The sequence below is a fragment of the Oncorhynchus keta genome, chromosome 29 (genome assembly GCF_023373465.1).
Source record: "Oncorhynchus keta strain PuntledgeMale-10-30-2019 chromosome 29, Oket_V2, whole genome shotgun sequence".
Taxonomy (NCBI): Eukaryota; Metazoa; Chordata; class Actinopteri; order Salmoniformes; family Salmonidae; genus Oncorhynchus; species Oncorhynchus keta.
This window is the reverse complement of record NC_068449.1, coordinates 11,547,788-11,574,157: the sequence shown is the minus strand read 5'-3', so window position 1 is coordinate 11,574,157 and position 26,370 is coordinate 11,547,788. Positions and strand designations below refer to the sequence as shown.

Here is a 26,370-nt window from a genome sequence, read left to right as displayed (position 1 = left end):
ATGCCCCTGCAGTGCGTGTTGAGGTAGAATTAGGTCTCAATTCCTGAACACCTTCAAGATGAGAAAGGTCAACTAGAGTCCTGCTGTGTGTGGCCTGTAAGAGACTCACGTAGTCAATAAGAATGCTATAGTTTGTCCATTGCGCCCCAAAGAAATGACTGAAGAATCTCATAATTCAGTTGACAACTGTTATAAAAGATCGACATTACCACTGAATGGGCCGGTTAACGTGCTGGAATTGAAACTCGTGACAAGCTGGCATTGCAGAACCATTTTCAGCCAGACATAAAAGTGTCAGTCTACCTTTTGCAAATTTCAGCATATCTCACGGTCTGTCATCTAGGCTACAAGCTTCCTTACAGCAGGAAAACATGCTCAAATAATGCATTTGGTTTATTTTTTGTATAAAAAAGGTACAATTTACATTATTACTTTTATAAAAAGTTTCAGCATAATTAAGTACAGCATTACACTTTTGCAGAAATGTGCAATTCCTTTAACTATACAAGATAAACCTCCGAGCGAGTTCACAAGGTTTCACTTGTTCATTTCATTTTTTACAATGTCCAGTCCTTCATGTGCCAAGAAGAGTAACAATTCTGACAAGACAGACTACATTTTAAACAGTAACTAACCAATGTGTCTTCTATTCACGAGCCAACTCCGCAAAAAAACAACAAAAGACTTCAATGGGGATAAAGGGAAATCCTTGTGACAATCTCATTTGTTTTTCTCCCAGTTTCGGGAATATAGCGCGCCTTCCATTTCAAGAAAGGACTAAAAAAAAAGTCTTAAATTAAATATGAGTGTCCGAACTGAAAACACATCACATAGATTGTCCGTTAAGCAAAGTCTTGATTCAATTAAAGAAATTCCAGAACCTGAGGACAAAAATAGAGGGGAAAAAGCCCGGTTCCGAGGTCCTGTGTGTGTTGTGTCTTAACCAAACGCCTGCAAAAGATTGAGAAAAAGGCATGTTTAGAAAATGCAAACAGGGCAGAGATCCGGACAGACTGGCGCCAGGGAGGAAGCCGCAGTATTAAGATTTAACCAAACACTCAAATACTGAGCAAACCCTGGGCTCCAGATGTAGCCTACACACACAGTACAGACAGACACTAAAGCAGCATAAGGCACTTTCGCACACAACTTCAGCCTACAATCTGGGAGAGAATCAGATCGTAATTGCAGTTCAACTGGCGCCTAGCCTCCGATTGCACCAATTATGTGCAGACATCTAGTAGTAATCTGAACCATTTATTTTATATTACAGATGCTCTGCATTATAGACAGCGTCACTGCAGCTGTGCTATTACGACGTTATAACAAATTATTGCCTATTCATTTTTTTAAACAGTATGCAATGCATTTAGTTTATATATTGAACCATTAACAATGAGCGTGATTATACTGTCAGACATACACACTGGCGTTCATTTTATTTCTATTCTGCCACAACAGGCTGTAGTAGGCTAATAGACAAGCAAATCCCAGGCATAATATTGTAGACAGGTGATAAAAAGCATATTTACCGCTTTAACGATGAAGAGTCCTGCTGTCATCCGTTATCAGGTCTGATGGGAACTCCGGAGACTGAAAAACAAACCTTCATTAGCACTGCCGCAGTCAAATAGGCCTACGTGGAATTATTAATGAGCGCACACATTAAAAGTCCTACCCTCTCAATCTTGATAATGGCAAACATGCCTTTTGTAACCAAATGGTGTAATTTCACAATATACCATAATTACGCATAGAAAACGCACTCAAATACGTTCACACCATTAGCAAAATCGACCCAACCAAATGTAGCCTACGTCTTTGTTTATATTCTTTGGATATTTCAGACAATAGTAGGCCGGCCCATCCTTACCTGTAATGACAAGATGCTGATATCTGTATTGAGAGTTGTTAGGGGAGTCCTGGGTGTAGCTTGCCCTGGTCGCGGGTGATGGAGGCTCGTTATTGCGACATTGGAGTCAAGTGCGATCTGCAGGTCCAGAATATAGTCGATGACATGCTGCAGGATTTCCATCTTGCTTACGTTCTTGTTCTGAGGGATACTGGGCACCAGCTCCTTCAGCTTGGAGTAGCAGTCGTTCATGTTGTAAAGCAGGCTTAAAGGATCATCCACGGGAGTCTTGCTCCGAGAGATTCCCAGACTGTGTTCAGACAGATTTGCGCTGTTTTTCCGGAAAGACCTTACTGGGCTTATCGCTTTCATATTGACACTTCGTGTGAGACGTTCAGTTCGTTCGTTGAGATATTTGTTATATTATTCTTTCTATTCCTTCACAGACGGTCGGTGAGCAAACGGACTGGTTTAACAAGCTGTCATTGTGGTTTATATAGCAAGCAGGCTGGGTTTGCTACGCAGGGGTTTTATTGGTGCTGATTGGATGGATTAGCTACGTCAATCACTCCCCTCGTGCCCAACCATTGCTTGAGCATGCTTCACAGTCAGGTCCCTCCCTTTTCCCGTCTTCTCAGCCAGTGAAAACGCATGTTGATGGTGGCACTGTGAGAGCGCTCTTCAGCTCCGGTGGGCAATTTGGAAAATTGAGCCCTTACCTGTTTCTGATCAAGAAAATTAATGATTTGTAATTTGGAACCAGGAGCTTGTCAAGCTGGAGCGTACATTTCTCTGATGGTTTTAATGTTGTTTTTCTCAAGCCTTTCTCAATGAATTAATTTAAGAATATTAAATACGAAATCTTAGAATGATTTGTATCCATGCGTAAATTGCGCAATTACGCATCAAAGGGGCTGATAAGTGTCACAATATCTTGCTTTATAGTCAAGATTAGGAGAGGTCTCGCTCTCACACAGTCCTTGACTGTCAACCTAACACTACATCCTGGTGATTCATTTAATCATTATCTTGTTTGAAATTACGGGTAGCCTACACACACACTGTATTTCTAAAGATTCGGAAAAACTAGGAATTGTGATTGTAGGAATTGGCTATTAAAATTGCATTCCAGGGCACGGCATCAGATGTTGAATGAATACATTTGGACTGATATAATTTATCTCTACATCGGCTATGTATAAATTGGTGATAAGAGAAATGTGAACTTTGAATGGGTCATTAAACCGGCTGGCTAAACCGGACTTCGGACCTAGCCTATATGACATGCTTGTGCACGAATTGGATCAGTGGGGAAATATGGATTCTGAATCTGCAGAATAGGGAATATTTTAAATAATATAGGTGTATGATGTTGCACGTTATTGTGAGAAATCTGTGACTACTGGTCAAGGAGTGACTGTCACAATGTGTATGGGGCCACTTGGATGACATCTGGATTGACACTGTGTTTAAGGTCCTCAACACGATTTAGAAAACATTTCGCCAGGATGGCCATTATATGACCTCAAAGATTGACAATAATGTAATTCATTGTTAAACAGATCCTTTGGTTGCGAACAAGTTAAGGCTATAATAGCATTCCTATGTATAAATTAAACGCTGTATAATCCAACTGGTGCTGTGCAATGAGCTCCAAAACGCGCGGAGTGATGCGGCACAAACGAATTGCCCCGGGGCTGTTGTGGGCTGCAGCGGGTGTTCGTTTTGCTTTGTGGATTAAATTGGGTTGCTCACAAAAGTCAATGAATTTTTAACAAACGCATTAGGGGTCATAGTGACAACGTCTTCAATGGATGAGAATGTGTGTCTTCTCCTTGAGCACAGCTGCAACAACATATTATTTAGAAAATAATTTTTTGTGTGGATATATTTCATAACAATGATAATATGGATACTATACCAAAAATGACGGTAAAATAGATTTGAGAGAAATGCGCTGCAAAACACCAAAAGCCCTAAATAGTATTGCAGAACAAATACAGTATTTTAACAAAAAAATACAATCCTGGCAAGCACAGTGCAATTGATTATGTTTGGTGTATGTAGTCTGTCCTCTGTTAAGACTGAGCTCTCATGTGCAATAACAAATCTTATGCAAACAAATGCATATCACCATCTACCCACCAGCTATTCTGCAACATGCTTGACATTTCTCAAAGAGGAATAGCCTACACTTGCATAAAAAGAGGATATTTAATGTTTGGAAGGCAGCAACTTACACACATTATACAGTTTTGATTTTGCAGCCAAGAGACAACTTCGCCTACTTAACAAGCCTTTATGCATTTCTACTGTGATGCGATGTGGAATTCTTGCAGTCGTGTCCACATCTGGTGTCGGCCTAATCCGATTTTTTCATTTTCTCTCTTCTTTTTGTTCTCACAGCTGTGTACATTTCGCATGACACCCTGACTGATCCCTGACAGGTGATGAATTGGCACCAAGCGAGCCGCAGTACTGAATTGCGCCGCGAGCTCATACTCTCGCAGACTCACTGGCGCCAGCCCCGTGACGTCACCCATTCACAGCAGCCCTCGGGCCAGTCCTCACGGCGCCACTCAGGCGGCTGCTATGGCGACGGGGGCTGTCAATCAGCGCGAGGTCTCAGCTGATCAATGGAACCGAACTGTGAGAGATCGGAGTTTGATTCGTCACCTCGGTGCTGCGGGGCCCGCACACCTGCATCATTAACATTTCTTAACTTACATTTGAGTTGGAAAAGTCTCCCTTCGTCAGTTTGTGAAAATAATTTGACAAGAAAAGGACTGGCTGCCAGCATAACAAAGTAAGGAGTTTGGACACATCTGTCCCATTAAACATTAGAGTCTAAGTTTTAGTTTTCAAAGCATTCTGAAGTAGATATGCAAAATAAAAAATAATATAAAACAATTCAAATATTCAATATATTTTACTTCCTCAACATGACAATTGCCAACCTCTCAGGGAAACTGAACTAGAACTTGATTCTTCATTAAACATATATTTTTATAAAAGCTTCAACCACTCTAAATAAAATGTAAAAAAATGCAGGACTGCCAACTACACAGAACAAAACTATAAACGCAACATGTAAAGTGTTGGTCCCATGTTTCATGAGCTGAAATAAAATATCCCTGAAATGTTCCATTCGCACAAGCTTATTTCTTTCAGATTTTGGGCACAAATTCATTTACATCCCTGTTATTGAGGATTTCTCCTTTGCCAAAATAATCCATTCACCTGACAGGTGTGGGTATAATCATTACACAGGTGCACCTTGTGCTGGGGACAAAAAAGATGCCACTCTAAAATGTGCAGTTTTGTCACATGATACAATGCCACAGATGTGTCAAGTTTTGAGGGAGTGTGCAATTGGCATGCAGACTGTACGAATGTCCACCAGAGCTGTTGCCAGATAATTGAATGTTCATTGCTTTACCATAAGCCGCCTCCAACGTAATTTTAGAAAATTTTGCAGTATGTCCTACCGGCCTCACAACTGCAGACCACATGTATGGCGTTGTGTGGGTGAGCGGTTTGCTGATGTCAACATTGTGAACAGAGTGCCCCATGGTGGCGGTGGGGTTATAGTATGGGCAGAGATACTGTGACGAGATCCCATTGTCGTGCCATTCATACGCTGTCATCACCTCATGTTTCAGCATGATAATGCACAGCCCCCATGTTGCAAAGATCTGTAGACAATTCTTGGAAGCTGAAAATGTCCGTTCTTCCATGGTCTGCATACTCACCAACATGTCACCCAATTAAGCTTTAAAAAAAGTAGTTATATTTAACCTTTTTTAACTAGGCAAGTCTGTTAAGAACAAATTCTTATTTACAATGACAACCTACCAAAAGGCAAAAGGCCTCCTGTGGGGACGGGGGCTGGGAATAAAAATTAATGTAAATAAAATAAAAATATAGGACAAAACACATATCACGACAAGCACGTTTGGGATGTTCTGGATCGATGTGTACGACAGCGTGTTCCAGTTCCCGCCAATATCCAGCAACTTGTGGGACAACATTCCACAGGCCACAATTAACAGCCTGATCAACTCCATGAGAAGGAGATGTGTCGTGCTGCATAAGGCAAATGGTGGACACACCAGATACTGACTGTTTTTTTGACCCACACCCCAACCTTTTTTTATGGTATCTGTGACCAATAGATGCATATCTATATTCCAAGCAGAGGAGGCTAGTGGGAGGAGCTATAGGAGGATGGGCTCATTGTAATGTCTGGAATGCGATAAACGGAACAGATTCAAATACATCAAACATATGGAAACCATGTTTGATTCTGTTCCATCAATTCCATTCCAGCCATTACAATGAGCCCGTCCTCCTGCAGCTCCTCCTACCAGCCTCCTATGATTTCCAGTCATGTGAAATCCATCGATTATAGCCTACTTTATTTATTTCAATGTACTGATTTCCTTATATGAACTGTAACTCAGCAAATCTTTGAAATTGTTGCATGTTACGTTTATATTTTTGTTCAGTAGACTATAGTTGACGTGCGCCCCACAGGCCAGCGTCAGAACTTGTCTGCAGCTCCACATACCTGATTGTCAGCCTTTTGCAACAAAATAGGCACTTTTTACTATCCCTAAAAGTGTTATTTTAGTCTATGAACATTGTGAAGACATACTGTAGAGTCCAATAGTTGTTTTCGATTCCGTTCAGTCTAGCTTCTATAGATCAAATAAGATTTATCATTATCATAATAATTGAAGATTTTGCGTCAAAGAAGTTTAGTTGTAAAATAAAATGGTTCGATAAACTGCCAGCCTTTTTAAAATAGCAAAACAAAAATGTCAAGCCTCTTTATGCAGTGCAATAATTACATAGGAATATATTGATTATTATATATAGCCTGTTTAAAGAAAAACTTGCAGACAAAGCTTACTGTAAAACGCGTTTCAGAAAACAAGTGAGATCAATCTTAACATTAGCCTATAAAGTTGCACCTATATCTCGTTTTTATCTAACATACCACCTTTATATATATATATATAAATCATCCGGTCTATTATCCTCATCATCCGATTATGATAGGGGCTGAGGTAAAATGATTTCTCAGTTTCGGTTTGAGCGAGTTCTGCGTTCCTTTCGCTTACTGAAGAAGGGCATCCAAGTGGCACCGGTTCGCAGCGAAGTTTACATATGTGTCCAATCTGTATTCGCGACGTAAACATAGTGCTCTGTTGTTGATTGAGCAGGATTGAGAGGTTACCGCTAGGCCGTCGCGTGCAGTAGTGCACACATAAAACATTTGCGCACGACTCTTGAAGCAACATCGACCGCAGGGGCGGAGCTTTAGTGTTTTCCTATTGTTCGACTTGAAAGAATACGTTGTCACCCGAAGTCACTTTGTTCGATTAGGCTATAACAATTTGATGCATCATAAAGTCCGATATCTGGGCTGCTAATGGCTATAATAGCAATATCAGGCTTTCACTCTGGACATAATAAACCCCTGAAAAGCTGAGGAAATATAAATAAGTTATTCAACTGACAATATGAATGTGCTTGTTACAAAGTTCAATATATTGTCTATGCAAAACTAAGAATAATTTACAGTTATGATACAATGACAATTGGACTATAGACATCGAACTCAAGTATGTGGGCTGTAAATTACTGAGAACCAACCAACACCAGAAGCTCCAATCAGACAGATAGTCTCCAGTTTGGAACATAGAGCTGGCCCTCCACAATCCCTGCCACCCCTCACTAGCCATCCTAGCTGGGCTTGTCTCTGTCTGACCACCCAATTGGGGCTCCATTGATATGTGAGAGGCTACAGCAGGCATCAGGCAGCCCAAGGCAGGCAAGCAGGATGCTCAGGGGGAGATGTGGCCAGATTGGAGGGGAGACAAAGGGCCAGTATCTCCCTGAGACGCAGCCAGAAGGCTCAGGCTGGAGAGGCCCACTCCAACCCTCCTCCTGGTGTCCCCTTTACCCCCATCCTCACCCCCCTCGCCCATCACACAGCTGGCACTTCTGGGGGATGAAGAGCAGAGGAGGCTGGTGGGAGGAGCTACAGGAGGAAAGGGCTCATTGTAATGCCTGGAATGAAATTAATGGAACGGAGTAAAACATGTGGTTTCTATATGTTTGATGTGTTTGATACCATTTCATTTATTCCATTCCAGCCATAACAATGAGCTCCTATAGATCCTCCCATCAGCATCCTCTGATGAAGAGGAGAGGGAGGAGATGGAGGGGAAGGTCTGCTGCTGTCCTTTTTTTCATCCCTCTGTCCATCCTTTGAGCGAAAGGTTAATCTGTAGCCAAGGCAACAGTCTGATCCATGGTGATAATGGTGGTATTGAAGTTACAGGCGTGCCTTGTTGTTCTAACCCTATAGGAATAGATTTCTGAAATGTGTCAGTTTGTCAGGGGGTTTGGTTTTATTTGTGATTTAAATCATGTTGTGTTGCGCTCCATGCTAGTCTATGTAAAGTTTGACGCTGACATGTGATGTCGGTGTCATTTCAAACCCACGTCCCATGATCTTCTAACCGATGGGGAATTGAGAGTTGTGCCTGAGCCCTGAAACTGGCTTGTGATACTACCTCTGCCTGCAACTTCTTGGATTCTGCAGTAACTGTTTTGCCTGAGTTTTAACGGCACACTCCAGACCCAGTGTCCGCTTGCCTAACCCCTATCCCATGCCTTCACCGGGGCTCACTTCCTCCTAGGTATCACCCACAGCTATGTTGTTCTTACTCAATCTTGCACTGTTTATACAGCGCAGAGGGAAGAGAGGGTTAATGTAGGAAACACACTCCTCTCCATGTGACTGGCTTGACTGACTACCAAGGAATAGAGAACAAGTCCAACACACACGCAACCCCCCACACACATACACACACACAGACTCACACACACCTACCACCCATACTTAGAGTTGTTATTGTGAGGGGGGTAATTTATGGGTCATGTGTTTGTAATAGGTGCAGAGTTCCTTGGTGTTGTTATGGTTACCATATACTGTATATTCCAGTAGGTCCTGTCTTACTTGGCTGCTGCTCTGTAAAAACTGTAGTGTATTTGATCATGCCATTACGTGAAACATGCAAATTGGAACAAACTGAAACTAATTTCACACACTCTGAAACGTCTGAAATGTCGAACTGAAGTCAGTTCTCTTTTCTCTACAGGCTTTATCAAGGTGGCCTGTACTCCTGTTCTTCACACACAAATGTGCTGGTCTAGTGCATTCAACTAGCCAGGTGGGTGATTGAGAGCTAGTACTTTTAACTGATCACAACAACAAAGGTCTCAAGGCCCCTAATCCTCTTTGGCTCTTATCCTTCCCTTACAGCCCCCACCCCCCCCACACTCTCCTCACCCTCCTCCTCACCCCTCCTCACCCTCCTCTTCATCCCTCTCTCCCACACTCTCTATAGGATCAGACACAAAGGTACAAACACTTTATCCTGCACTTTCTCCTTTGGAATGATCTCTCTCTGTCTCTATGTCAATCTCTCTCTCTCTCTCTCTCTCTCTCTCTCTCTCTCTCTCTCTCTCTCTCTCTCTCTCTCTCTCTCTCTCTCTCTCACTCTCTCTCTCTCTCACTCTCACTCACTCACTCTCTCCAATGTCCCTCCCCTGACTCGTCAAGGGCATCAGAGTCTAAAAAGAATCCCCTCTATAGAGCTGAGTCACGTTTGAAATAAAGATTCAGTCTTTTGAGCCACAATAACTAAGCCCCATTTGAAGTGAAACTCCAGTCTCTCATCTACAATAGCTAAGCCCCATTTGAGGACTGAAATGAAGCGCCTGTCTTTGACCCACAATGGTGGGAAGCTGCACTCCCGACATAGACTGATAAGGTTTAAGCGTATGCATATTCCTTCCCACTATTACTAGAAGGAACAGTTTTAATACTGTAATTGGTTTCGAATTGCAAGTTCTATGTTTTTTGTTATTACACGAGTGCAATAGCAATGGTCCATATTCTGCTTGTGTAATAACAAAAAAACACCTTTATGTTGTGGAGTACTACATTAAATAGTAATCACAGTATTATAACAATGGGATGAGATGTTTTTTGTATACTGATATTAGCTTCTGAATGTCCGTGTGGTGTTTCATATCTTCATCCATTTTTGCACATTAGCCTAAACTGACTTGGCATTACACATACTGTATATCAGAATAATTGATCAAAACTTTGGTGGCTATTAGTGATATTAAAGTGCTCCTGAGAGAATAAGCCCAGTGTTTTCAGAGGGAGAGTCTGTGTTCCTGTTAGCCTTAGATTATTGGGCCTCATTGGAGGAACAGGCTAATGGAATTAAGGTGCAGGGTTTCAGGCTCTCTTGCCAAGACCAGGCATTAAAAGGATGTGTGCTGAATAAATAGTGCTTTAAGGAGATGAGATTCCGACAGAGGAACGATCGGGCTGACAGGGCAGTATTGTGTGCTTGGCTTTGAAGATATTGAGTGTTTCACGTGTGCTGCTGTGCGGCCATTCATGGAGAGAGGCGTCTATGAAAGACTGTCTGGGAATTGACTTTAGAAAATTCTGGAACTTTTCAAAATGGAAAGACGTGTTTAAACGTTTTCTGCAGCTCCTCCCAAATCTTGCATACATACATCTTGTATGTAGGCTTCCATCCACGTGGCGAACACAAGCATCAGTACCAAACAAAACAGTTAGAAGTACATCTACTCTCCAAGATAGACCCGTTTTCTCAATCTATACATACTAGCTAATTATACACCCAGAACAGAGCTTAATCAGATGAAATCCAAATATTTACCCAAATAAAGCCTCATTTTGCTTCATTTCTCCAATGCCGGTGCCAGGTTATAGCGCCTCTCGATTACACGTAATTCATCTGATGTTTTTATTTGTTAGCGGATTAGATGGGAGGTGTCGCTTCTGGCCCCATGCAGTAAAATGCTCTCATCTGTATTTTAATGGACTTAGAGGCAGTGGGAGGATGTGGCCCTGTGCCATGATTACACAGAGAAGGGGGATCACATGCAGCAGGTAATCTATTTGCGAGAGTGTTTTATCCGTATAAATGGAATTACTGGAATGGTTTTCGATGCATTAAAAGCAACCGTTGCCTGGATACCAGTGCCGGGGCGACCATATTTGATTGGCTCTAATTGAGGTCTTGGTACAAATGTTTATGTGCCGTAATGAAGCTGAAGAGGGATACAATCTGCGTTGAGAAAGGAAATATTAGGATGTGTTATTATGAGATTGTTATGAGATTTTGTTCACAAAAAAACTCCACATTTCTCCTCTATGGATATTCTTCTCTTTGCTATGCTGTTGTAGTCTTTGACAAAAAATATGTGGTCACAGAACCAGGGAATTTGTCTTAATCTTTACTAGACCTCACTTGAGATGTATGTGGTGAGATTATTTGTGTTTTGTTCAGATCCGAAAAAGCATAGCACAACTGTAAATGGCTAAACACTAACTAACTAAATGGCTAAACACTAACTAACTAAATGGCTAAACACTAACTGTGTTTAAATGGCTAAACACTAACTAACTAAACGCTAAGTCCCAGATAACACAACAACATCAGGAACAAAATAGACATTGAAGATGTGAAAGTCCTTTTTTTTACCATGACAATGTTAACCCCCTATCAGTGTGAAAGAAAATGGCCACTGATATGTCTTTTATCAGAGACCGCAGAAGTGTTGACACTGGGACGACAGCTAATTAGGTTAGGGTCTGCTCAGTATACAGGGCTAACTGGGCTGGCCTTAGCCCCAGGCTCTGTCTCCCAAGGTGACTACTGCAGTAGCACAAGAATGGTACCACCCACACACCCTTCTATACTCCACTGCGATCTCTCGCAGGTAGCTATAATCTTTAGGCAAGCACATAGATGGCACAGATTAGTACACAGGTTGGACAATCTTTCCTGCTCTGTTACTCCGATGCTGATCCCTTACTGTGTTCATATATTCTCATGTTGTATTCATTTATTTATTCATTAATTATAACTCATAAGGCAGGTTATAAGAGGTATCTATGCCTTTATTCATAAGCTGTGTCATCAGAGTACTGATTAGGACACTGACTGTGACTGGGTGCTGAGGAGCATATAGCATCTACACAGTCACATGTTGTGGCTCTCCTTACCAGCATTTGAAGCTACAAAGTTTTGCCCCCAGCCCCATACAGAGATAATCCTCATGAATAATTCAGCAATGCTAATGAGATGCAGTGAAATTCCGAAGGCATCTGAGATCTGGTTGGATGGGAGGACAGAGAGAATCGCCTGATAGGGGGATAAAGGGCAGCCAACAGCGATGGTCTGGTTATGGTCAGTTCCACAGTGGGACTCCTGAAGCTTTTGGCTTCTCTTTAGGGCCCATTTTTCATGGTATCACCCACACTCATAGAGGCCCCAGACCCGTTTTAGCCGCTTTTTAGCCCACCTCACACTGGCCAGTTCCATAGTTGTGTAACAGTACAGCTTCCGTCCCTCTCCTCGCCCCAACCTGGGCTCGAACCAGGGATCCTCTGCCCACATTGACAACAGCCACCCTCAAAGCATCGTTACCCATCGCTCCTCAAAAGCCACGTCCCAGAGCAAGGGGAACAACTACTTCAAGGTCTCAGAGCGAGTGACGTCATCGATTGAAACGCTATAAGAACGCACCCCGCTAACTAGCTAGCCATTTTACATCGGTTACACTAGCCCCCCTTCCTCGGGCTACGTCTGTCTGGCCAGTTCTCCTCTCTCTGTCCAGTTCCACAGTAGCCCCCTCCCTCTGACCAGTTCCACAGTAGCCCCCCCCCCCCCTCTCTGACCAGTTCCACAGTAGTCCCCCCTCCCTCTGACCAGTTCCACAGTAGCCCCCCCCCCTCTCTGACCAGTTCCACAGTAGTCCCCCCTCCCTCTGACCAGTTCCACAGTAGCCCCCCTCTCTGACCAGTTCCACAGTAGCCCCCCTCCCTCTGACCAGTTCCACAGTAGACCCCCTCTCTGACCAGTTCCACAGTAGTCCCCCTCCCTCTGACCAGTTCCACAGTAGACCCCTCCCTCTGACCAGTTCCACAGTAGCCCCCCTCCTCTGACCAGCTCCACAGTAGCCCCCCTCTCTGACCAGTTCCACAGTAGCCCCCTCCCTCTGACCAGTTCCACAGTAGCCCCCCTCTCTGACCAGTTCCACAGTAGTCCCCTCTCCCTCTGACCAGTACCACAGTAGCCCCCTCCCTCTGACCAGTTCCATAGTAGCCTCCCCCTCTCTGACCAGTTCCACAGTAGTCCCCCTCCCTCTGACCAGTTCCACAGTAGCCCCCTCCCTCTGACCAGTTCCACAGTAGCCCCCCTCTGACCAGTTCCACAGTAAATATAAAAGTCCTTTTCTGTGTTCCCCAGACTGTATGTGTGTTCGTGTGTGGTTCTGACCATGAAGTTTCCGCCAAAAGGAAACTAAATGCATATTTTATCCTAGGGATTAGGGGTTCATCTGTTCCTAGACCTGTGGTTAGGGGACATTTCTACCTTTAGCCTAGCTTTATGTAGGCCTTCAAGTCTTCATTGGACATCCTTCAGAAGAATCCATTTGCCAATTGAAGGAGAGGGATCAGGCACTATAAAGCACCAAAGGCCAAATTAGCCTCTTCACAGATGTGAGAAAAATTATGAGATCATTTGGGTGGTCGAGAGAGAGAAAGAAAGAGAGAGAAAGAAAGAGAGAGAAAGAAAGAGAGAGAAAGGAGAATAGGGTGAAAGGAAGCAAGCATAAAGAAAGAAGGGGCCTTAGGAGAGAAAAAAAAAGAAACGGAGGGAGTCAGGGCTCTATACTGGGCCCAGTCTCTTTCAGTTTCAGAGCATTGCACCAGGACTTCATTACCATGTCAATCCAGGGGAAAACAGGCCCTGCTCAGCACAGCAGTGGGCCGGATCCATATGGGGCCGCCTGGCTCCTGGAATGAATAGTGAATGCGGCGGCTGCTGGAATCTGCCTCCAGCCTTTGTGGAACAGGATGACCAAAGACAAGAGGGAGCTTTTGCAGATGGCCCAGGATATAAATAGGTAGCTAGTCTATCTGCATGCTGTCACTCTTGTCTATCTCTCTCTATCTCTCTCTCTCTCTCTCTCTCTCTCTCTCTCTCTCTCTCTCTCTCTCTCTCTCTCTCTCTCTCTCTCTCTCTCTCTCTCTCTCTCTCTCTCTCTCTCTGCGCTCCGGCTGCTGGCTGCACTTGGACACTGTTCGGCTCAATAAATAAAGGATTCATGCTAGCTAGCAGAGGATCACATGCTACGATATGGCTCCGGGGCTGTGTGACTGTATGATTAGTTCCCTTGGTCAAACCTTTATTATTTAGATCTGGTACATGCGGCTAACTGGCAAACAGGTTTGGGGCAGCGGTGTCCTCTGGCGTTTGTGTTTTGGTGCTGTTTAAACAAGAGAAGAGAAGGGAGGGAGACTGCGAGGTTGAGCAGTTGGGTTTGAGGCCAAACGTCTCACAGATGGACTTTAAAGTGAGAGATAAATCCCTCCCTGCCTGCTTGTCCAGATTGAGGGTCCTTTTGTCATTAAACTAAGCCTTAGCACAGCAGTCCATCTGGCTGTGTGTGAGTGTGTGAGTGTATGAGTGTGTGTGTTTTTCTGTGTGTGTGCGATATGGTCCATTTGAGGTATTAGGACCACAGCCCTTCCTTTTAAAGTTATGCTGACAGTAGTGCAGTGTAAGCCTCCTACACTTTCTCCTCTGGCTGGCTGGCTGGCTGGCTGGCTGGCTGGCTGGCTGGCTGGCTGGCTGGCACACACACACACACACACACACACACACACACACACACACACACACACACACACACACACACACACACACACACACACACACACACACACACACACACACACACACACACACACACACACACACACACACACACACACACACACACACACACACACACACACACACACACACACACACACACACACACACACACACACACACACACACACACACACACACACACACACACACACACACACACACACACACACACACACACACACACACACACACACACACACACACACACACACACACACACACACACACACACACACACACACACACACACACACACACACACACACACACACACACACACACACACACACACACACACACACACACACACACACACACACACACACACACACACACACACACACACACACACACACACACACACACACACACACACACACACACACACACACACACACACACACACACACACACACACACACACACACACACACACACACACACACACACACACACACACACACACACACACACACACACACACACACACACACACACACACACACACACACACGCCAGCCCTGGGTTGTGATTCATCTGGGCAACAGGGAGAAGGCAGAGGTGCCCTATCTGTGTTCTAACACCTAAGATAGTCATTAGGAATGCTGGGTTTCAGAAGAGGCCCAGTGATAAACACTCCACCACGGAGCCCTGGATGGCTTACGTCAGGACCACACAGAGTCAGTCATCAGTCAGCCCGCCGTGCGTAAGCCAGACACCACACTGACACAAGATGGCCCCTGGCTTGGCACAAACTAGCCTAATACTGTAAACCAGCCAACGGTCCAGCACTGTACAGAGAGTGGATGTTTCTGTGTCTAATGTACTCAGGTTTCAATGTAGCCAGAAAGCCTTGATGAGCCTTGATATATGTGCACATCTATTGTTTGTCCAATTCTAGTTAGAGACCCACAGCTGTCAAAATGATGGTGTAAGCCCTGACAACTAATCGCTCCCTTCGTGAAAGAAACCAGGTGCTCACTGCAGGCGACTGAGCCGAGATACCGACTGAGTCGTTTTGATGACATCACTCTCTCTCTACAACAGGCTTGTTATGGCAAATGAGCAGTGTTGGTTGTGTTAAAGCTAGCGTAGCTGCTACAACTCAACACAAGCCATTGCCTGTTTAAACACACTGTTACAGTCTGTATCTTTTTAACTTATGAGTGGACAACAGATACACAGAAGCAAGGCAGCATGGGGGCTGCATCTACAAAACAATGTTTCTAAGTCCAGTTGCTGGTCATTTTGTTTTGGGAGCAACGGGATAACCGGTAACCATCACAGAGGGTTGTCTGTATGCTGCCTGGTCGTGTCAAAGAGTGCTGTTGAGGAGTCTTCCTCGGGAATCAGACTGCGCTACCACGCTCTCGATGCTAAGTGGTCCATACCTGTGGAGATACTGTGTAGCTCAGTTGGTTGAGCATGGTGCTTGCAATGCCAGTGTTGGGAGTTTGATTCCTGCAGGGGGACCAGTGGGAAAAAATATATGAAAATGTATGCACTCACTACTGTAAATCGCTCTGGATTAGAGTGTTTGCTAAATGACATCCAAGCCACACATTATAAAAGGAACAAAAACATCAACGCATGCCTTGATTGGCTAGTCGATAGCAGCTCCTTTCAAAAACATGTTACATTAGTATTGACGATGAGTACAGTTCTGCTACAGTCTCTAGTATAAATCAAGCTGCATTGTATTGACAGTGACTTCTTGTCTCCCTAGAAGCATGTGTTATGGTACTACAGTAGACCAGTAAGAGCTTTGACTCCTGGCTGACTGGGGCAAGTTAGCGCTCACCTCCATGCTATTCAGACTTTATGACTGCGAGGGTTTTAGCCTGGCACAGCGTCTGTGTGCCAGTATCAAAGGCCCAAAGTGAACCCTGCACACACACGCACACACACACACACACACACACACGCTCATGCACACGCACACACACACACACACACACACACACACACACACACACACACACACACACACACACACACACACACACACACACACACACACACACACACACACACACACACACACACACACACACACACACACACACACACACACACACACACACACACACACACACACACACACACAGAAAGATCACACTGAGCTGCAAGCTGTAAGGAGCAGGGCAGATGGGACAGGGATCAAGGCCCTACATCCGTCTCTCTATCTCTGTTTCTGTCTCTTCCTCCCTCTGTCATTCTCAGCTCAACTACTACACTACAGATGACAACCAGTCTGGCTGTTAGTTGTTGTGTGTGTGGTTGTCAGTACATCACCTGATATATTGCATTGCTTGTCTGTGTGTCGACTGAGTCTGGACCCAGTTAAATAGAATGGGATTTCCAAGAGGACTGCATGAAAGACTGTACATGACATTTCCAAGAAGGCCAGTTCAGGAAAAAATCTATACAAGAAAATGACATACAAGTGATTGTTTGGCACACAGTCAACGAAGTGGCTGACAGATCTCTTAAGGGCTTATACAGAGGGGAAAATAAATGATTGAGTCTGTAGCGTTGCACAAAGTTGGTTTTATCTTAATTTTTTTCTCGAGCTCAGCAGAAAGATGGTCAGCGCCGTCATTACTGTAAATCAAAAGCCTCTTTGGCATTATCTAGTTCCCCTTCTGGCTCCAAAGGTTGGAACAGATGTTGGGAGCAAGGACCAAATGGATTTCCCCCCACTGAGGGGCAGCTTTTCTTGCCATCGCTAATGGAGGCTCCTTGAAATGCTAATGTTCACCGTTAGTATGGTTGGGTCCTTGTATAGTGAGGGTGGGAAAGGACTCTGATCCCCGACCAACGCCTTTGTCATCGAACCCCCCTAAAATATGCTTTACTGGGGGGGCGCATCTGAGGGTCCAGTGAGTAGTGTAGGGGTGAGGGTGAGGAGATTAGAGAGAGAAAGAGGGAGGGAGGGAGGGAGGGAGGGAGGGAGGGAGGGAGGGAGGGAGGGAGGAAAAAAGAGAGAGAGGAAGTGAGGGAGAGGGCTAGGGTGAGGAAGAGGGAGAGAGAGAGAAAGAGAGAGAGAAAGCCACAAGAGAGAAAATAAAACATTACTTGATAGAGTCCCACCACCATCACCACCACATATAGAGATTGTGTTTAATGGAATCTCATCTGTATTTCTTTGTGCCACAAACTCACTCCCTCCCTCCCCATACCTTGCATATCAACTAGGGATAATAATAATTACAGATTTGAATAGAGCAAAAGAACAAATGACTATTTCACATTAATTCATTGATGCTTTTAAAACTGATCTGGCCATTCGAAAAATAATAGGCTTAATTCCAAGACGAATGGGAAATATTTGATCAGTTGAAGATAGCATGTGTTCAGGCTAAATCTAAGTAAACAATGTTAAAACTCATCCATGCTCTCTCTTTCTTTCTTTCTTTCTTTCTTTCTTTCTTTCTTTCTTTCTTTCTTTCTTTCTTTCTTTCTTTCTTTCTTTCCTTCTTTCCTTCTTTCCTTCTTTCCTTCTTTCTTTCTTTCCTTCTTTCCTTCTTTCCTTCTTTCCTTCTTTCTTTCTTTCTTTCTTTCTTTCTTTCTTTCTTTCTTTCTTTCTTTCTTTCTTTTTCTTTCCTTCTTTCCTTCTTTCCTTCTTTCCTTCTTTCCTTCTTTCCTTCTTTCTTTCTTTCTTTCTTTCTTTCCTTCTTTCCTTCTTTCCTTCTTTCCTTCTTTCCTTCTTTCCTTCTTTCCTTCTTTCCTTCTTTCTTTCTTTCTTTCTTTCTTTCTTTCTTTCTTTTTCACAACAGAGGACCAGTATAGACAGTAGAGTAGCTGAAGATAGAAACAGAGGACAACTGACTGTGTCTACTGGTGAACCAATGATGGTTGGAAAAGCATATCAACATGTTTATCTTTATGGATCTGTATCATGTATGTATGGTGTATGTAGCAGCTCCTTTCAAAAACATGTTACATTAGTATTGACGATGAGTACAGTTCTGCTACAGTCTGTAGTGTATGTATGGTGTATGTACGGAGTATGTACAGAACAATGTAAGGAACTATTCACAGCAAGGATAGGCCACTAAATGTATTAATATACATTAATAATATAATAATAATAATATCTGTGCAACTAACTAATCAGTGAAAAAAGGGACTAATTTCCCGCTCTTTTCCTTTTTGTACTGATCTCTCTGTCCTCTTTTACACACACACACACACACACACACACACACACACACACACACACACACACACACACACACACACACACACACACACACACACACACACACACACACACACACACACACACACACACACACACACACACACACACACACACACACACACACCCAAGCACACACACACAGATTTATCACTCTGCACACTCTTGTCTGTGCCAGCAGCTGGCAAGCTGGTCTGAGTTGAGCCACAGTAAAGCTTGCTGCAGAGGCCATGTGGACACTTAAAGCTCTTTTCTGTGGCCTGTGAAGTTGTTAAGGAGCTCTGCTACACTGTCAGTTGGCTGTATGAATCCCATGCCAGCTGTAGTGTGCAACTCCCTCCTATCTGTCTCTCTTCCACTCCTTATCTTTCTCCTTTTTGCTCTCACATGCACTCACGCAAGCGTGCACGCACAGTTGCAGGCACACACACACGCATAGTTGCAGGCACACACGCACAGTCGCAAACACACACACGCCCAAGCACACACGCACACACACACACGCACGCACGCACGCACGCACGCACGCACGCACGCACGCACGCACGCACGCACGCACGCACGCACGCACACACACACACACACACACACACACACACACACACACACACACACACACACACACACACACACACACACACACACACACACACACACACACACACACACACACACACACACACACACACACACACACACACACACACACACCATGGCATTAGATTCTTTGTTCTCTGTTCTGAAATGGGATATCTGCATATCTGTGTTGTGAAACATCATTGGAGACCTTCTGTCTCAGTTGGCAACAGTTTAGGGACATGTTTTTACCTGCACACGGTGTGGAAATTCAGTTTGGCAACCAGTTTGTGCCATGTTTGAGAAACACTCTTTGAAAACAAACAAGTCCAGTTGTATCTAACAATACATAATTGTATTACAAGGTACAATATAACACCATGTTTGAATTAAACATCCTTGGGCTTTAAAAAATGAAACAAGGGCAAATCATTTTTTACTTTGTCAGCGCGGGTATTCAAACCAGCATCCTTTTGGTTACTGGCGCAAACACTTTAACCACTAGGCTACCTGCCGCCTTTAAACTGTAGCACTATACAGAGATTCAGTGCTTTTCCGGGACCTTTCTGATATTCAAATGAGAGCGCAGGTGCACCTGTGCTCTGTTTCCAGAGCGACCTAAGGACGTGAGTGAACATCTGTCTTAAATACATACCGGTCGGTTACTCAAAATGCAATCAAATCCTAAACCTGACATTCTAGCTACTCTGTTGATTGTTCAAGTACTCTGAGACGATTTAGGTTCCCTGTAGGTTCTGAATAAAGCTTTCTAAAAAGGACACCAGGTATAGAGTGCAATAGGAATTTACAAGACATTTGGTTGTAGTATTTTGGTTTAGAGATATAAACATAATTTTAACTAGTTGATGGAACTTCTAGTCCCATTCTAGAAGTATAGAGAGAACGTGCCTCGACATAGCCTCATTTCTCCAGAGACTCACCATGGAAGCTGGCGTCCTCTCACTCCACAGCTGACTGTATTCCTATAGGGTCTCTGTGTGAGGAAACATGTTGACAATCCTGTGAAACACATCTCACACACACGGTGTGATACTACTGCTGGAATCGCTGTGTGCCAGGCCTCAACTCCTATAATCTGTATCCATCCTCTGTTTGTGTGTGTGTGTGTGTGTGTGTGTGTGTGTGTGTGTGTGTGTGTGTGTGTGTGTGTGTGTGTGTGTGTGTGTGTGTGTGTGTGTGTGTGTGTGTGTGTGTGTGTGTGTGTGTGTGTGTGTGTGTGTGTGTGTGTGTGTACCGGTATGTGTATGTCTTTTGTGCGGCCATCTGGCATGGTACAGATTCGGAAACGCTCTCAGGTTTGGGGTGTGAGAAGCTTGTCTCCTCACCTGACAAGAGTATCACGCACAGCCGTGTGTTTTTGCCTCCTCTAGTTAAATGGTCAAAGCTAGCGTTAGCCTCCAGTACTGTAACCAGTGAGCGTGGTAGCATTAGCAGAAAGCTCTGTCTCCACAGCATGGGCATCCATCTGTCTCCAGGAGAGAGGCTTCCTGTCCCCCCCTCTCACTCTCTCGTCTCTGCTGCCACTGCAGGGAGAGACAACCTGCTCTGCTCTGATGACATCCGCTCAACTCTGTTACGAAAATATGTCTTGTGCTCACTGGGATATATCCAAAGGTACCAATCTACCCTCTCTACATTAGACCTCTTATCTTCTCCAATATCTCCCATCTTACCTAGACACACATCATCTAACAATCATCAGAGTTTATTGGTCACGTACTAAAGCATGCTGGGGAAAAATCCTCCTGTTTGACAGTCAGTATTGTAGTGTTTTGCATCCAAGTTGAAATAGGAGTTGTCAATAGGTTAGTGTTCTCTATCCATGTGTAGAAATTGATATTGATCAAACATGCAAAGGGATTGACTGTAACACTTTTTTTGAAGGGCACCTACACAGGGGTGTAGAGTACTTAATACAAATACTTTAAAGTACTGCTTAAGTAGTTATTTGACGTATCTGTACTTTACTTTACTATTTACATTTTTGATAACTTTTACTTTCACTTCACTACATTGCTAAAGAAAATAACGTAATTTTACTCCATACATTTTCCCTGACACCCAAAAGTACTCGTAACATTTTGAATGCTTAGCAGGACAGGAAAATGCTCCAATTCAAGCACTTATCAAGAGAACATCCCTGGTCATCTCTACTGCCTCTAATCTGATTGCTCACTAAACACAAATGCTTTGTTTGTAAATTATGTCTGAGTGATGAAGTGTGCCCCTTGCTTTCCGTAAAAAAATAAATAATAATTAAATGAGGCCAGCTTAATTTAAGGAATTTGAAATGATTTGTACTTTTACTTTTGATACTTAATTATATTTCAAACCAAATACTTTTAGACTTTTACTCAAGTAGAATTTTACTGGGTGACTTTCACCTCTACTTGAGTCATTTTCTTTTAAATTATCTTTACTTTTACTCAAGTATGACAATTGGGTACTTTTCCCACCACTGCACTTACATAAGGACTTCTAAACCCTTAAGCAGTACGTAAGGATTTCATGAATGTTTATGTCAACAGCTACAAGCTATACATTAGACATTCTCTCTCTTTGTTTACACAGGTGAAGACCCATGAGGCTCCTTACAGGTGCTGCCCCTCAGGTGACAAACTGTGACCAAGGTGTGTGACACAATGTTGGAACAAGACCATATTTCAGCAGGTGACGTGATGCGGTGACTGGAAACCTCAACTAAGGCTATTTCTTATTGTCACTCAGACTGTAACCGAAGACCATACCAATTAACCTCTCCGCCACTGTGTCGAGACATGATTTCTTTCCAACTTGTCGTGGCGCACCTCAGCAATACTGAAGACATTTTGAAGTGGTGAAATCTGTAGTGCCAAGATTGGCTTCCCATTTTAACTGACTTGATCGATTTTTGTCACCGGAAAGCTGGCTTTGTGATTGGGGATCTCAGTTCGTTGAGGCCCCTGCGGTGGCTGGAACAAACAAGCGCATCATGTCCAAGGGGGACATTGATTGGTGCTATTTTTGCTTTGCCACATGACAGACGCAGCATGTTCACAGGGGAACATCCATGCTCACACCTGTTTGCCTGAATTGGATGTGTGACACACAGCACCACTGTTGCTGTTGTCACAAAGAGGGAAGCACAGCATGGATGACGGTGATTGAGGATATTATGCATTCTGGTTGGTTTAGCACTGACCATCCACATTTGATGTACAAAGCGAGCTATTGAGGAATACTCAGTCTGAAATATGCAAAATAAATGTAGTAGTGTTTGAATTATGTGTCTTTTAAGCTATCGTTTGTCTAGATGTATCTATCCCATCAATGGACTGAATGGTACAGTCACTTAGATATGTCCTTGTATTTGCAAGAAAAGCAAATTTTTTGTCCTTGAAAATATTATCAAATTGATCTGAAATACAGTGTAGACATTGTTAATGTCGTAAATGACTATTGGAGCTGGAAACGGCAGATTTTTAAAATGGAATATCTACATAGTCGTACAGAGGCCCATTATCAGCAACCATCATTCCTGTGTTCCAATGGCACGTTGCGTTAGCTAATCCAAGTTTATCATTTTATAAAAAGGCTAATTGATCATTAGAAAACCCTTTTGCAATTATGTTAGCACAGCTGAAAACTGTTGTTTGATTAAAGAAGCAATAAAACTGGCCTTCTTTAGACTAGTTGAATATCTGGAGCATCAGCATTTGTGAGTTCAATTACAGACTCAAAATGGCCAGAAATAAAGAACTTTCTTCCGAAACTCATCAGTCTATTCTTGTTCTGAGAAATGAAGGCTATTCCATGCGAGAAATTGCCAAGAAACTGAAGATCTCGTACAACGGTGTGTACTACTCCATTCACAGAACAGCACAAACTGTCTCGAAACAGAATTGAAAGAGGAGTGGGAGGCCCCGGTGCACAACTGAGCAAGAGGACAAGTACATTAGAGTGTCTCGTTTGAGAAACAGACGCCTCACAAGTCCTGAGGAAAGGCAGCTTCATTAAATAGTACCTGCAAAACACCAGAGTCTCAACGTCAACAGTGAAGAGGCGACTCCGGGATGCTGGCCTTCTAGGCAGAGTTCCCCTGTCCAGTCTCAACGTCAACAGTGAGGAGGCGACTCCGGGATGCTGGCCTTCTAGGCAGAGTTCCCCTGTCCAGTCTCAACGTCAACAGTGAAGAGGCGACTCCGGGATGCTGGCCTTCTAGGCAGAGTTCCCCTGTCCAGTCTCAACGTCAACAGTGAAGAGGAGACTCCGGGATGCTGGCCTTCTAGGCAGAGTTGCAAAGAAAAAGCCATATCTCAGACTGGCCAATAAAAATAAAAGATTAAGATTGGCAAAAGAACGCAGACACTGGACAAAGGAAGATTGGAAAAAAGTGTTATGGACAGACGAATCTAAGTTTGAGGTGTTCGGATCACAAAGAAGAACATTTGTGAGACGCAGAAAAAATGAAAAGAAGCTGGAGGAGTGCTTGATGCCATCTGTCAAGCATGGTGGAGGCAATGTGATGGTCTGGGGGTGCTTTGGTAAAGTGGGAGATTTGAACAGGGTAAAAGGGATCTTGAAGAATGAAGGCTATCACTCCATTTTACAACGCCATGCCATACCCTGTGGACGGCGCTTAATTGAAGCCAATTTCCTCTTACAACAAACAGGACAATACAGGGGCAATTTGTTGACTGTTGATTTAAAGATGGTAACTGTATATTATCCTTTCGTATACATGTCAACCAGGAATATTAAAAAGCATAGCAACATCCTGATGATTTAGATATTGTAGTGATATATATAGATATTGACGCAGATAGGATTATAGGCACTAATATCTTAGAAATGATTGTAATGACCATCTGTTCCCTTATGGAGTGCTTGCTCATAACCAGGCAGCTCAACGTTGGCATGCATATCTGGCGCACGACTGACTGAGATTCCTTTGAGCATTCGTGTTTAAAATGAATTTACCTTGTGTATGGGCATGTTTTATCTATACTGAAGACACTCCAAGAGCAGACGCCCATCCTAGTCGTCTATATTCAAAGAATACATACCAACAACATATGGACATCCCTACTGGAGGCAGTTCAAATAAAATAAATCGTAATTTAAAAGATTAATTTTAGTAAGTCCCCTACCAGATACACTATATACAGTTGAAGTCAGAAGTTTACATACACTTAGGTTGGACTCATTAAAACTCGTTTTTCAAGCACTCCTGAATTTTCTTGTTAACAAACTATAGTTTTGGCAAGAAGGTTAGGACATCTACTTTGAGCATGACACAAGTAATTTTTCCAACAATTGTTTACAGACATATTATTTCACTTATCCTTCACTGTATCACAATTCCAATGGGTCAGAAGTTTACATGCACTAAGTTGACTTTGCGTTTAAACAGTTGGGAAATTGTAGAAAAGGATGTCATGGCTTTAGAAGCTTCTGATAGGCTAATTGACATAATTTGAGTCAATTGGAAGTGTGCCTGTGGATGTATTTCAAGGCCTACCATCAAACTTAGTGCTTCTTTGCTTGACATCATGGGAAAATCCAAAGAAATCAGCCAAGACCTCAGACAAGTACCACAAGTAGACCTCCACAAGTATGGTTAATCGTTGGGAGCAATTTCCAAATGCATGAAGGTACCACGTTCATCTGTACAAACAATAGCACGCAAGTATAAACTCCATGGGACCATGCAGCGGGCACACCACTCAGGAAGACGCGTTCCGTCTCCTAGAGATTAACGTACTTTGGTGCGAAAAGTGCAAATCAATCCCAGAACAACAGCAAAGGACCTTGTGAAGATGATGGAGGACACAGGTACAAACGTATCTATATCCACAGTAAAACGAGTCCTATATCGGCATAACCTGAAAGGCTGCCCAGCAAGGAAGAAGCCACTGCTCCAAAACCACCATACAAAAGCCAGACTACGGTTTGCTACTGCACATGGAGACAAAGATCATACTTTTTGGATAAATGTCTTCTGGTCTGATGAAACAGAAATAGAACTGTTTGGTCATATTGACCATCGTTATGTTTGGTTGAAAAAGGGGAAGCTTGCAAGCCGAAGAACACCATCCCAACCGTGAAGCACGGTGGTGGCAGCATCATGTTGTGAGGGTGTTTTGCTGCAGGAGGGACTGGTGCACTTCACAAAATATATGGCATCATGAGGAAGCAAATGTATGTGGATATATTGAAGCAACATCTCAAGACATCAGTCAGGAAGTTAAAGCTTGGTCGCAAATGCGTCTTTTCCGAATAGACAATTACCCCAAGCATACTTCCAAAGTTGTGGCAAAATGGCTTAAGGACATTACTAATTGAGTGTATGTAAACTTCTGACCCACGAGGAATGTGATGAAAGAAATAAAAGCTGAAATAAATCATTCTCTCTACTATTATTCTGACATTTCACATTCTTAAAATAAAGTGGTGATCCTAACTGACCTAAGACAGGGAATTTTTTACAAGGATTAAATATCAGGAATTGTGAAAAACTGAGTTTAAATGTATTTGGCTAAGGTGTATGTAAACTTCAGACTTCAACTGTATACATAAGAATATTGTGGTGTGTGGTGTCAGGAAAATAACCTCTCACTCAATGTTAACAAAACAAAGGAGATGATCGTGGACTTCAGGAAACAGCAGAAGGAGCACCCCCCCATCCACATTGACGGGACAGTAATGGAGAAGGTTCCTTGGCGTACACATCACTGACACACTGAAATGGTCCACCCACACAGACAGAGTGGTGAAGAAGGCACAACAGCGCCTCTTCAACCTCAGGAGGCTGAAGATATTTGTGTTGTCACCTAAAACACTCACAAACTTTTACAGATGCACAATAGAGAGCATCCTGT

General features: G+C 43.4%; 1 protein-coding gene and 1 long non-coding RNA gene across 2 annotated transcripts; one reads left to right on the top strand and one right to left on the bottom strand.

Moving 5' to 3' along the window:
• Positions 1–375: 375 nt before the first annotated feature.
• Positions 376–2,338, bottom strand: LOC118362307 (DNA-binding protein inhibitor ID-2-like). Its single transcript, XM_035742538.2, has 3 exons — positions 1,874–2,338; positions 1,533–1,593; positions 376–951 (listed from the first exon to the last, which is right to left on the bottom strand). The coding sequence occupies exons 1-2, from the start codon at positions 2,222–2,224 to the stop codon at positions 1,537–1,539; spliced, it is 408 nt and encodes a 135-aa protein (XP_035598431.1). The 5' UTR covers positions 2,225–2,338; the 3' UTR covers positions 376–951; positions 1,533–1,536.
• Positions 2,339–3,788: 1,450 nt separating this feature from the next.
• Positions 3,789–22,771, top strand: LOC118362306 (uncharacterized). The gene is made up of 4 exons (XR_004821175.2): positions 3,789–4,658; positions 9,028–9,099; positions 21,040–21,124; positions 22,082–22,771. It is a non-coding gene; the product is annotated as an uncharacterized LOC118362306 (long non-coding RNA).
• The last annotated feature ends 3,599 nt before the right edge of the window (positions 22,772–26,370 follow it).

Coding starts and splice junctions, on each gene's coding strand:
- LOC118362307 (XM_035742538.2), bottom strand. CDS start 2,224: ATGAAAGCGATAAGCCCAGTAAGGTCTTTCCGGAAAAACAGCGCAAAT. Junction 1,594..1,873: donor TCAGCATCTTGTCATTACAG/GTAAGGATGGGC, acceptor TTTGTTTTTCAG/TCTCCGGAGTTCCCATCAGA.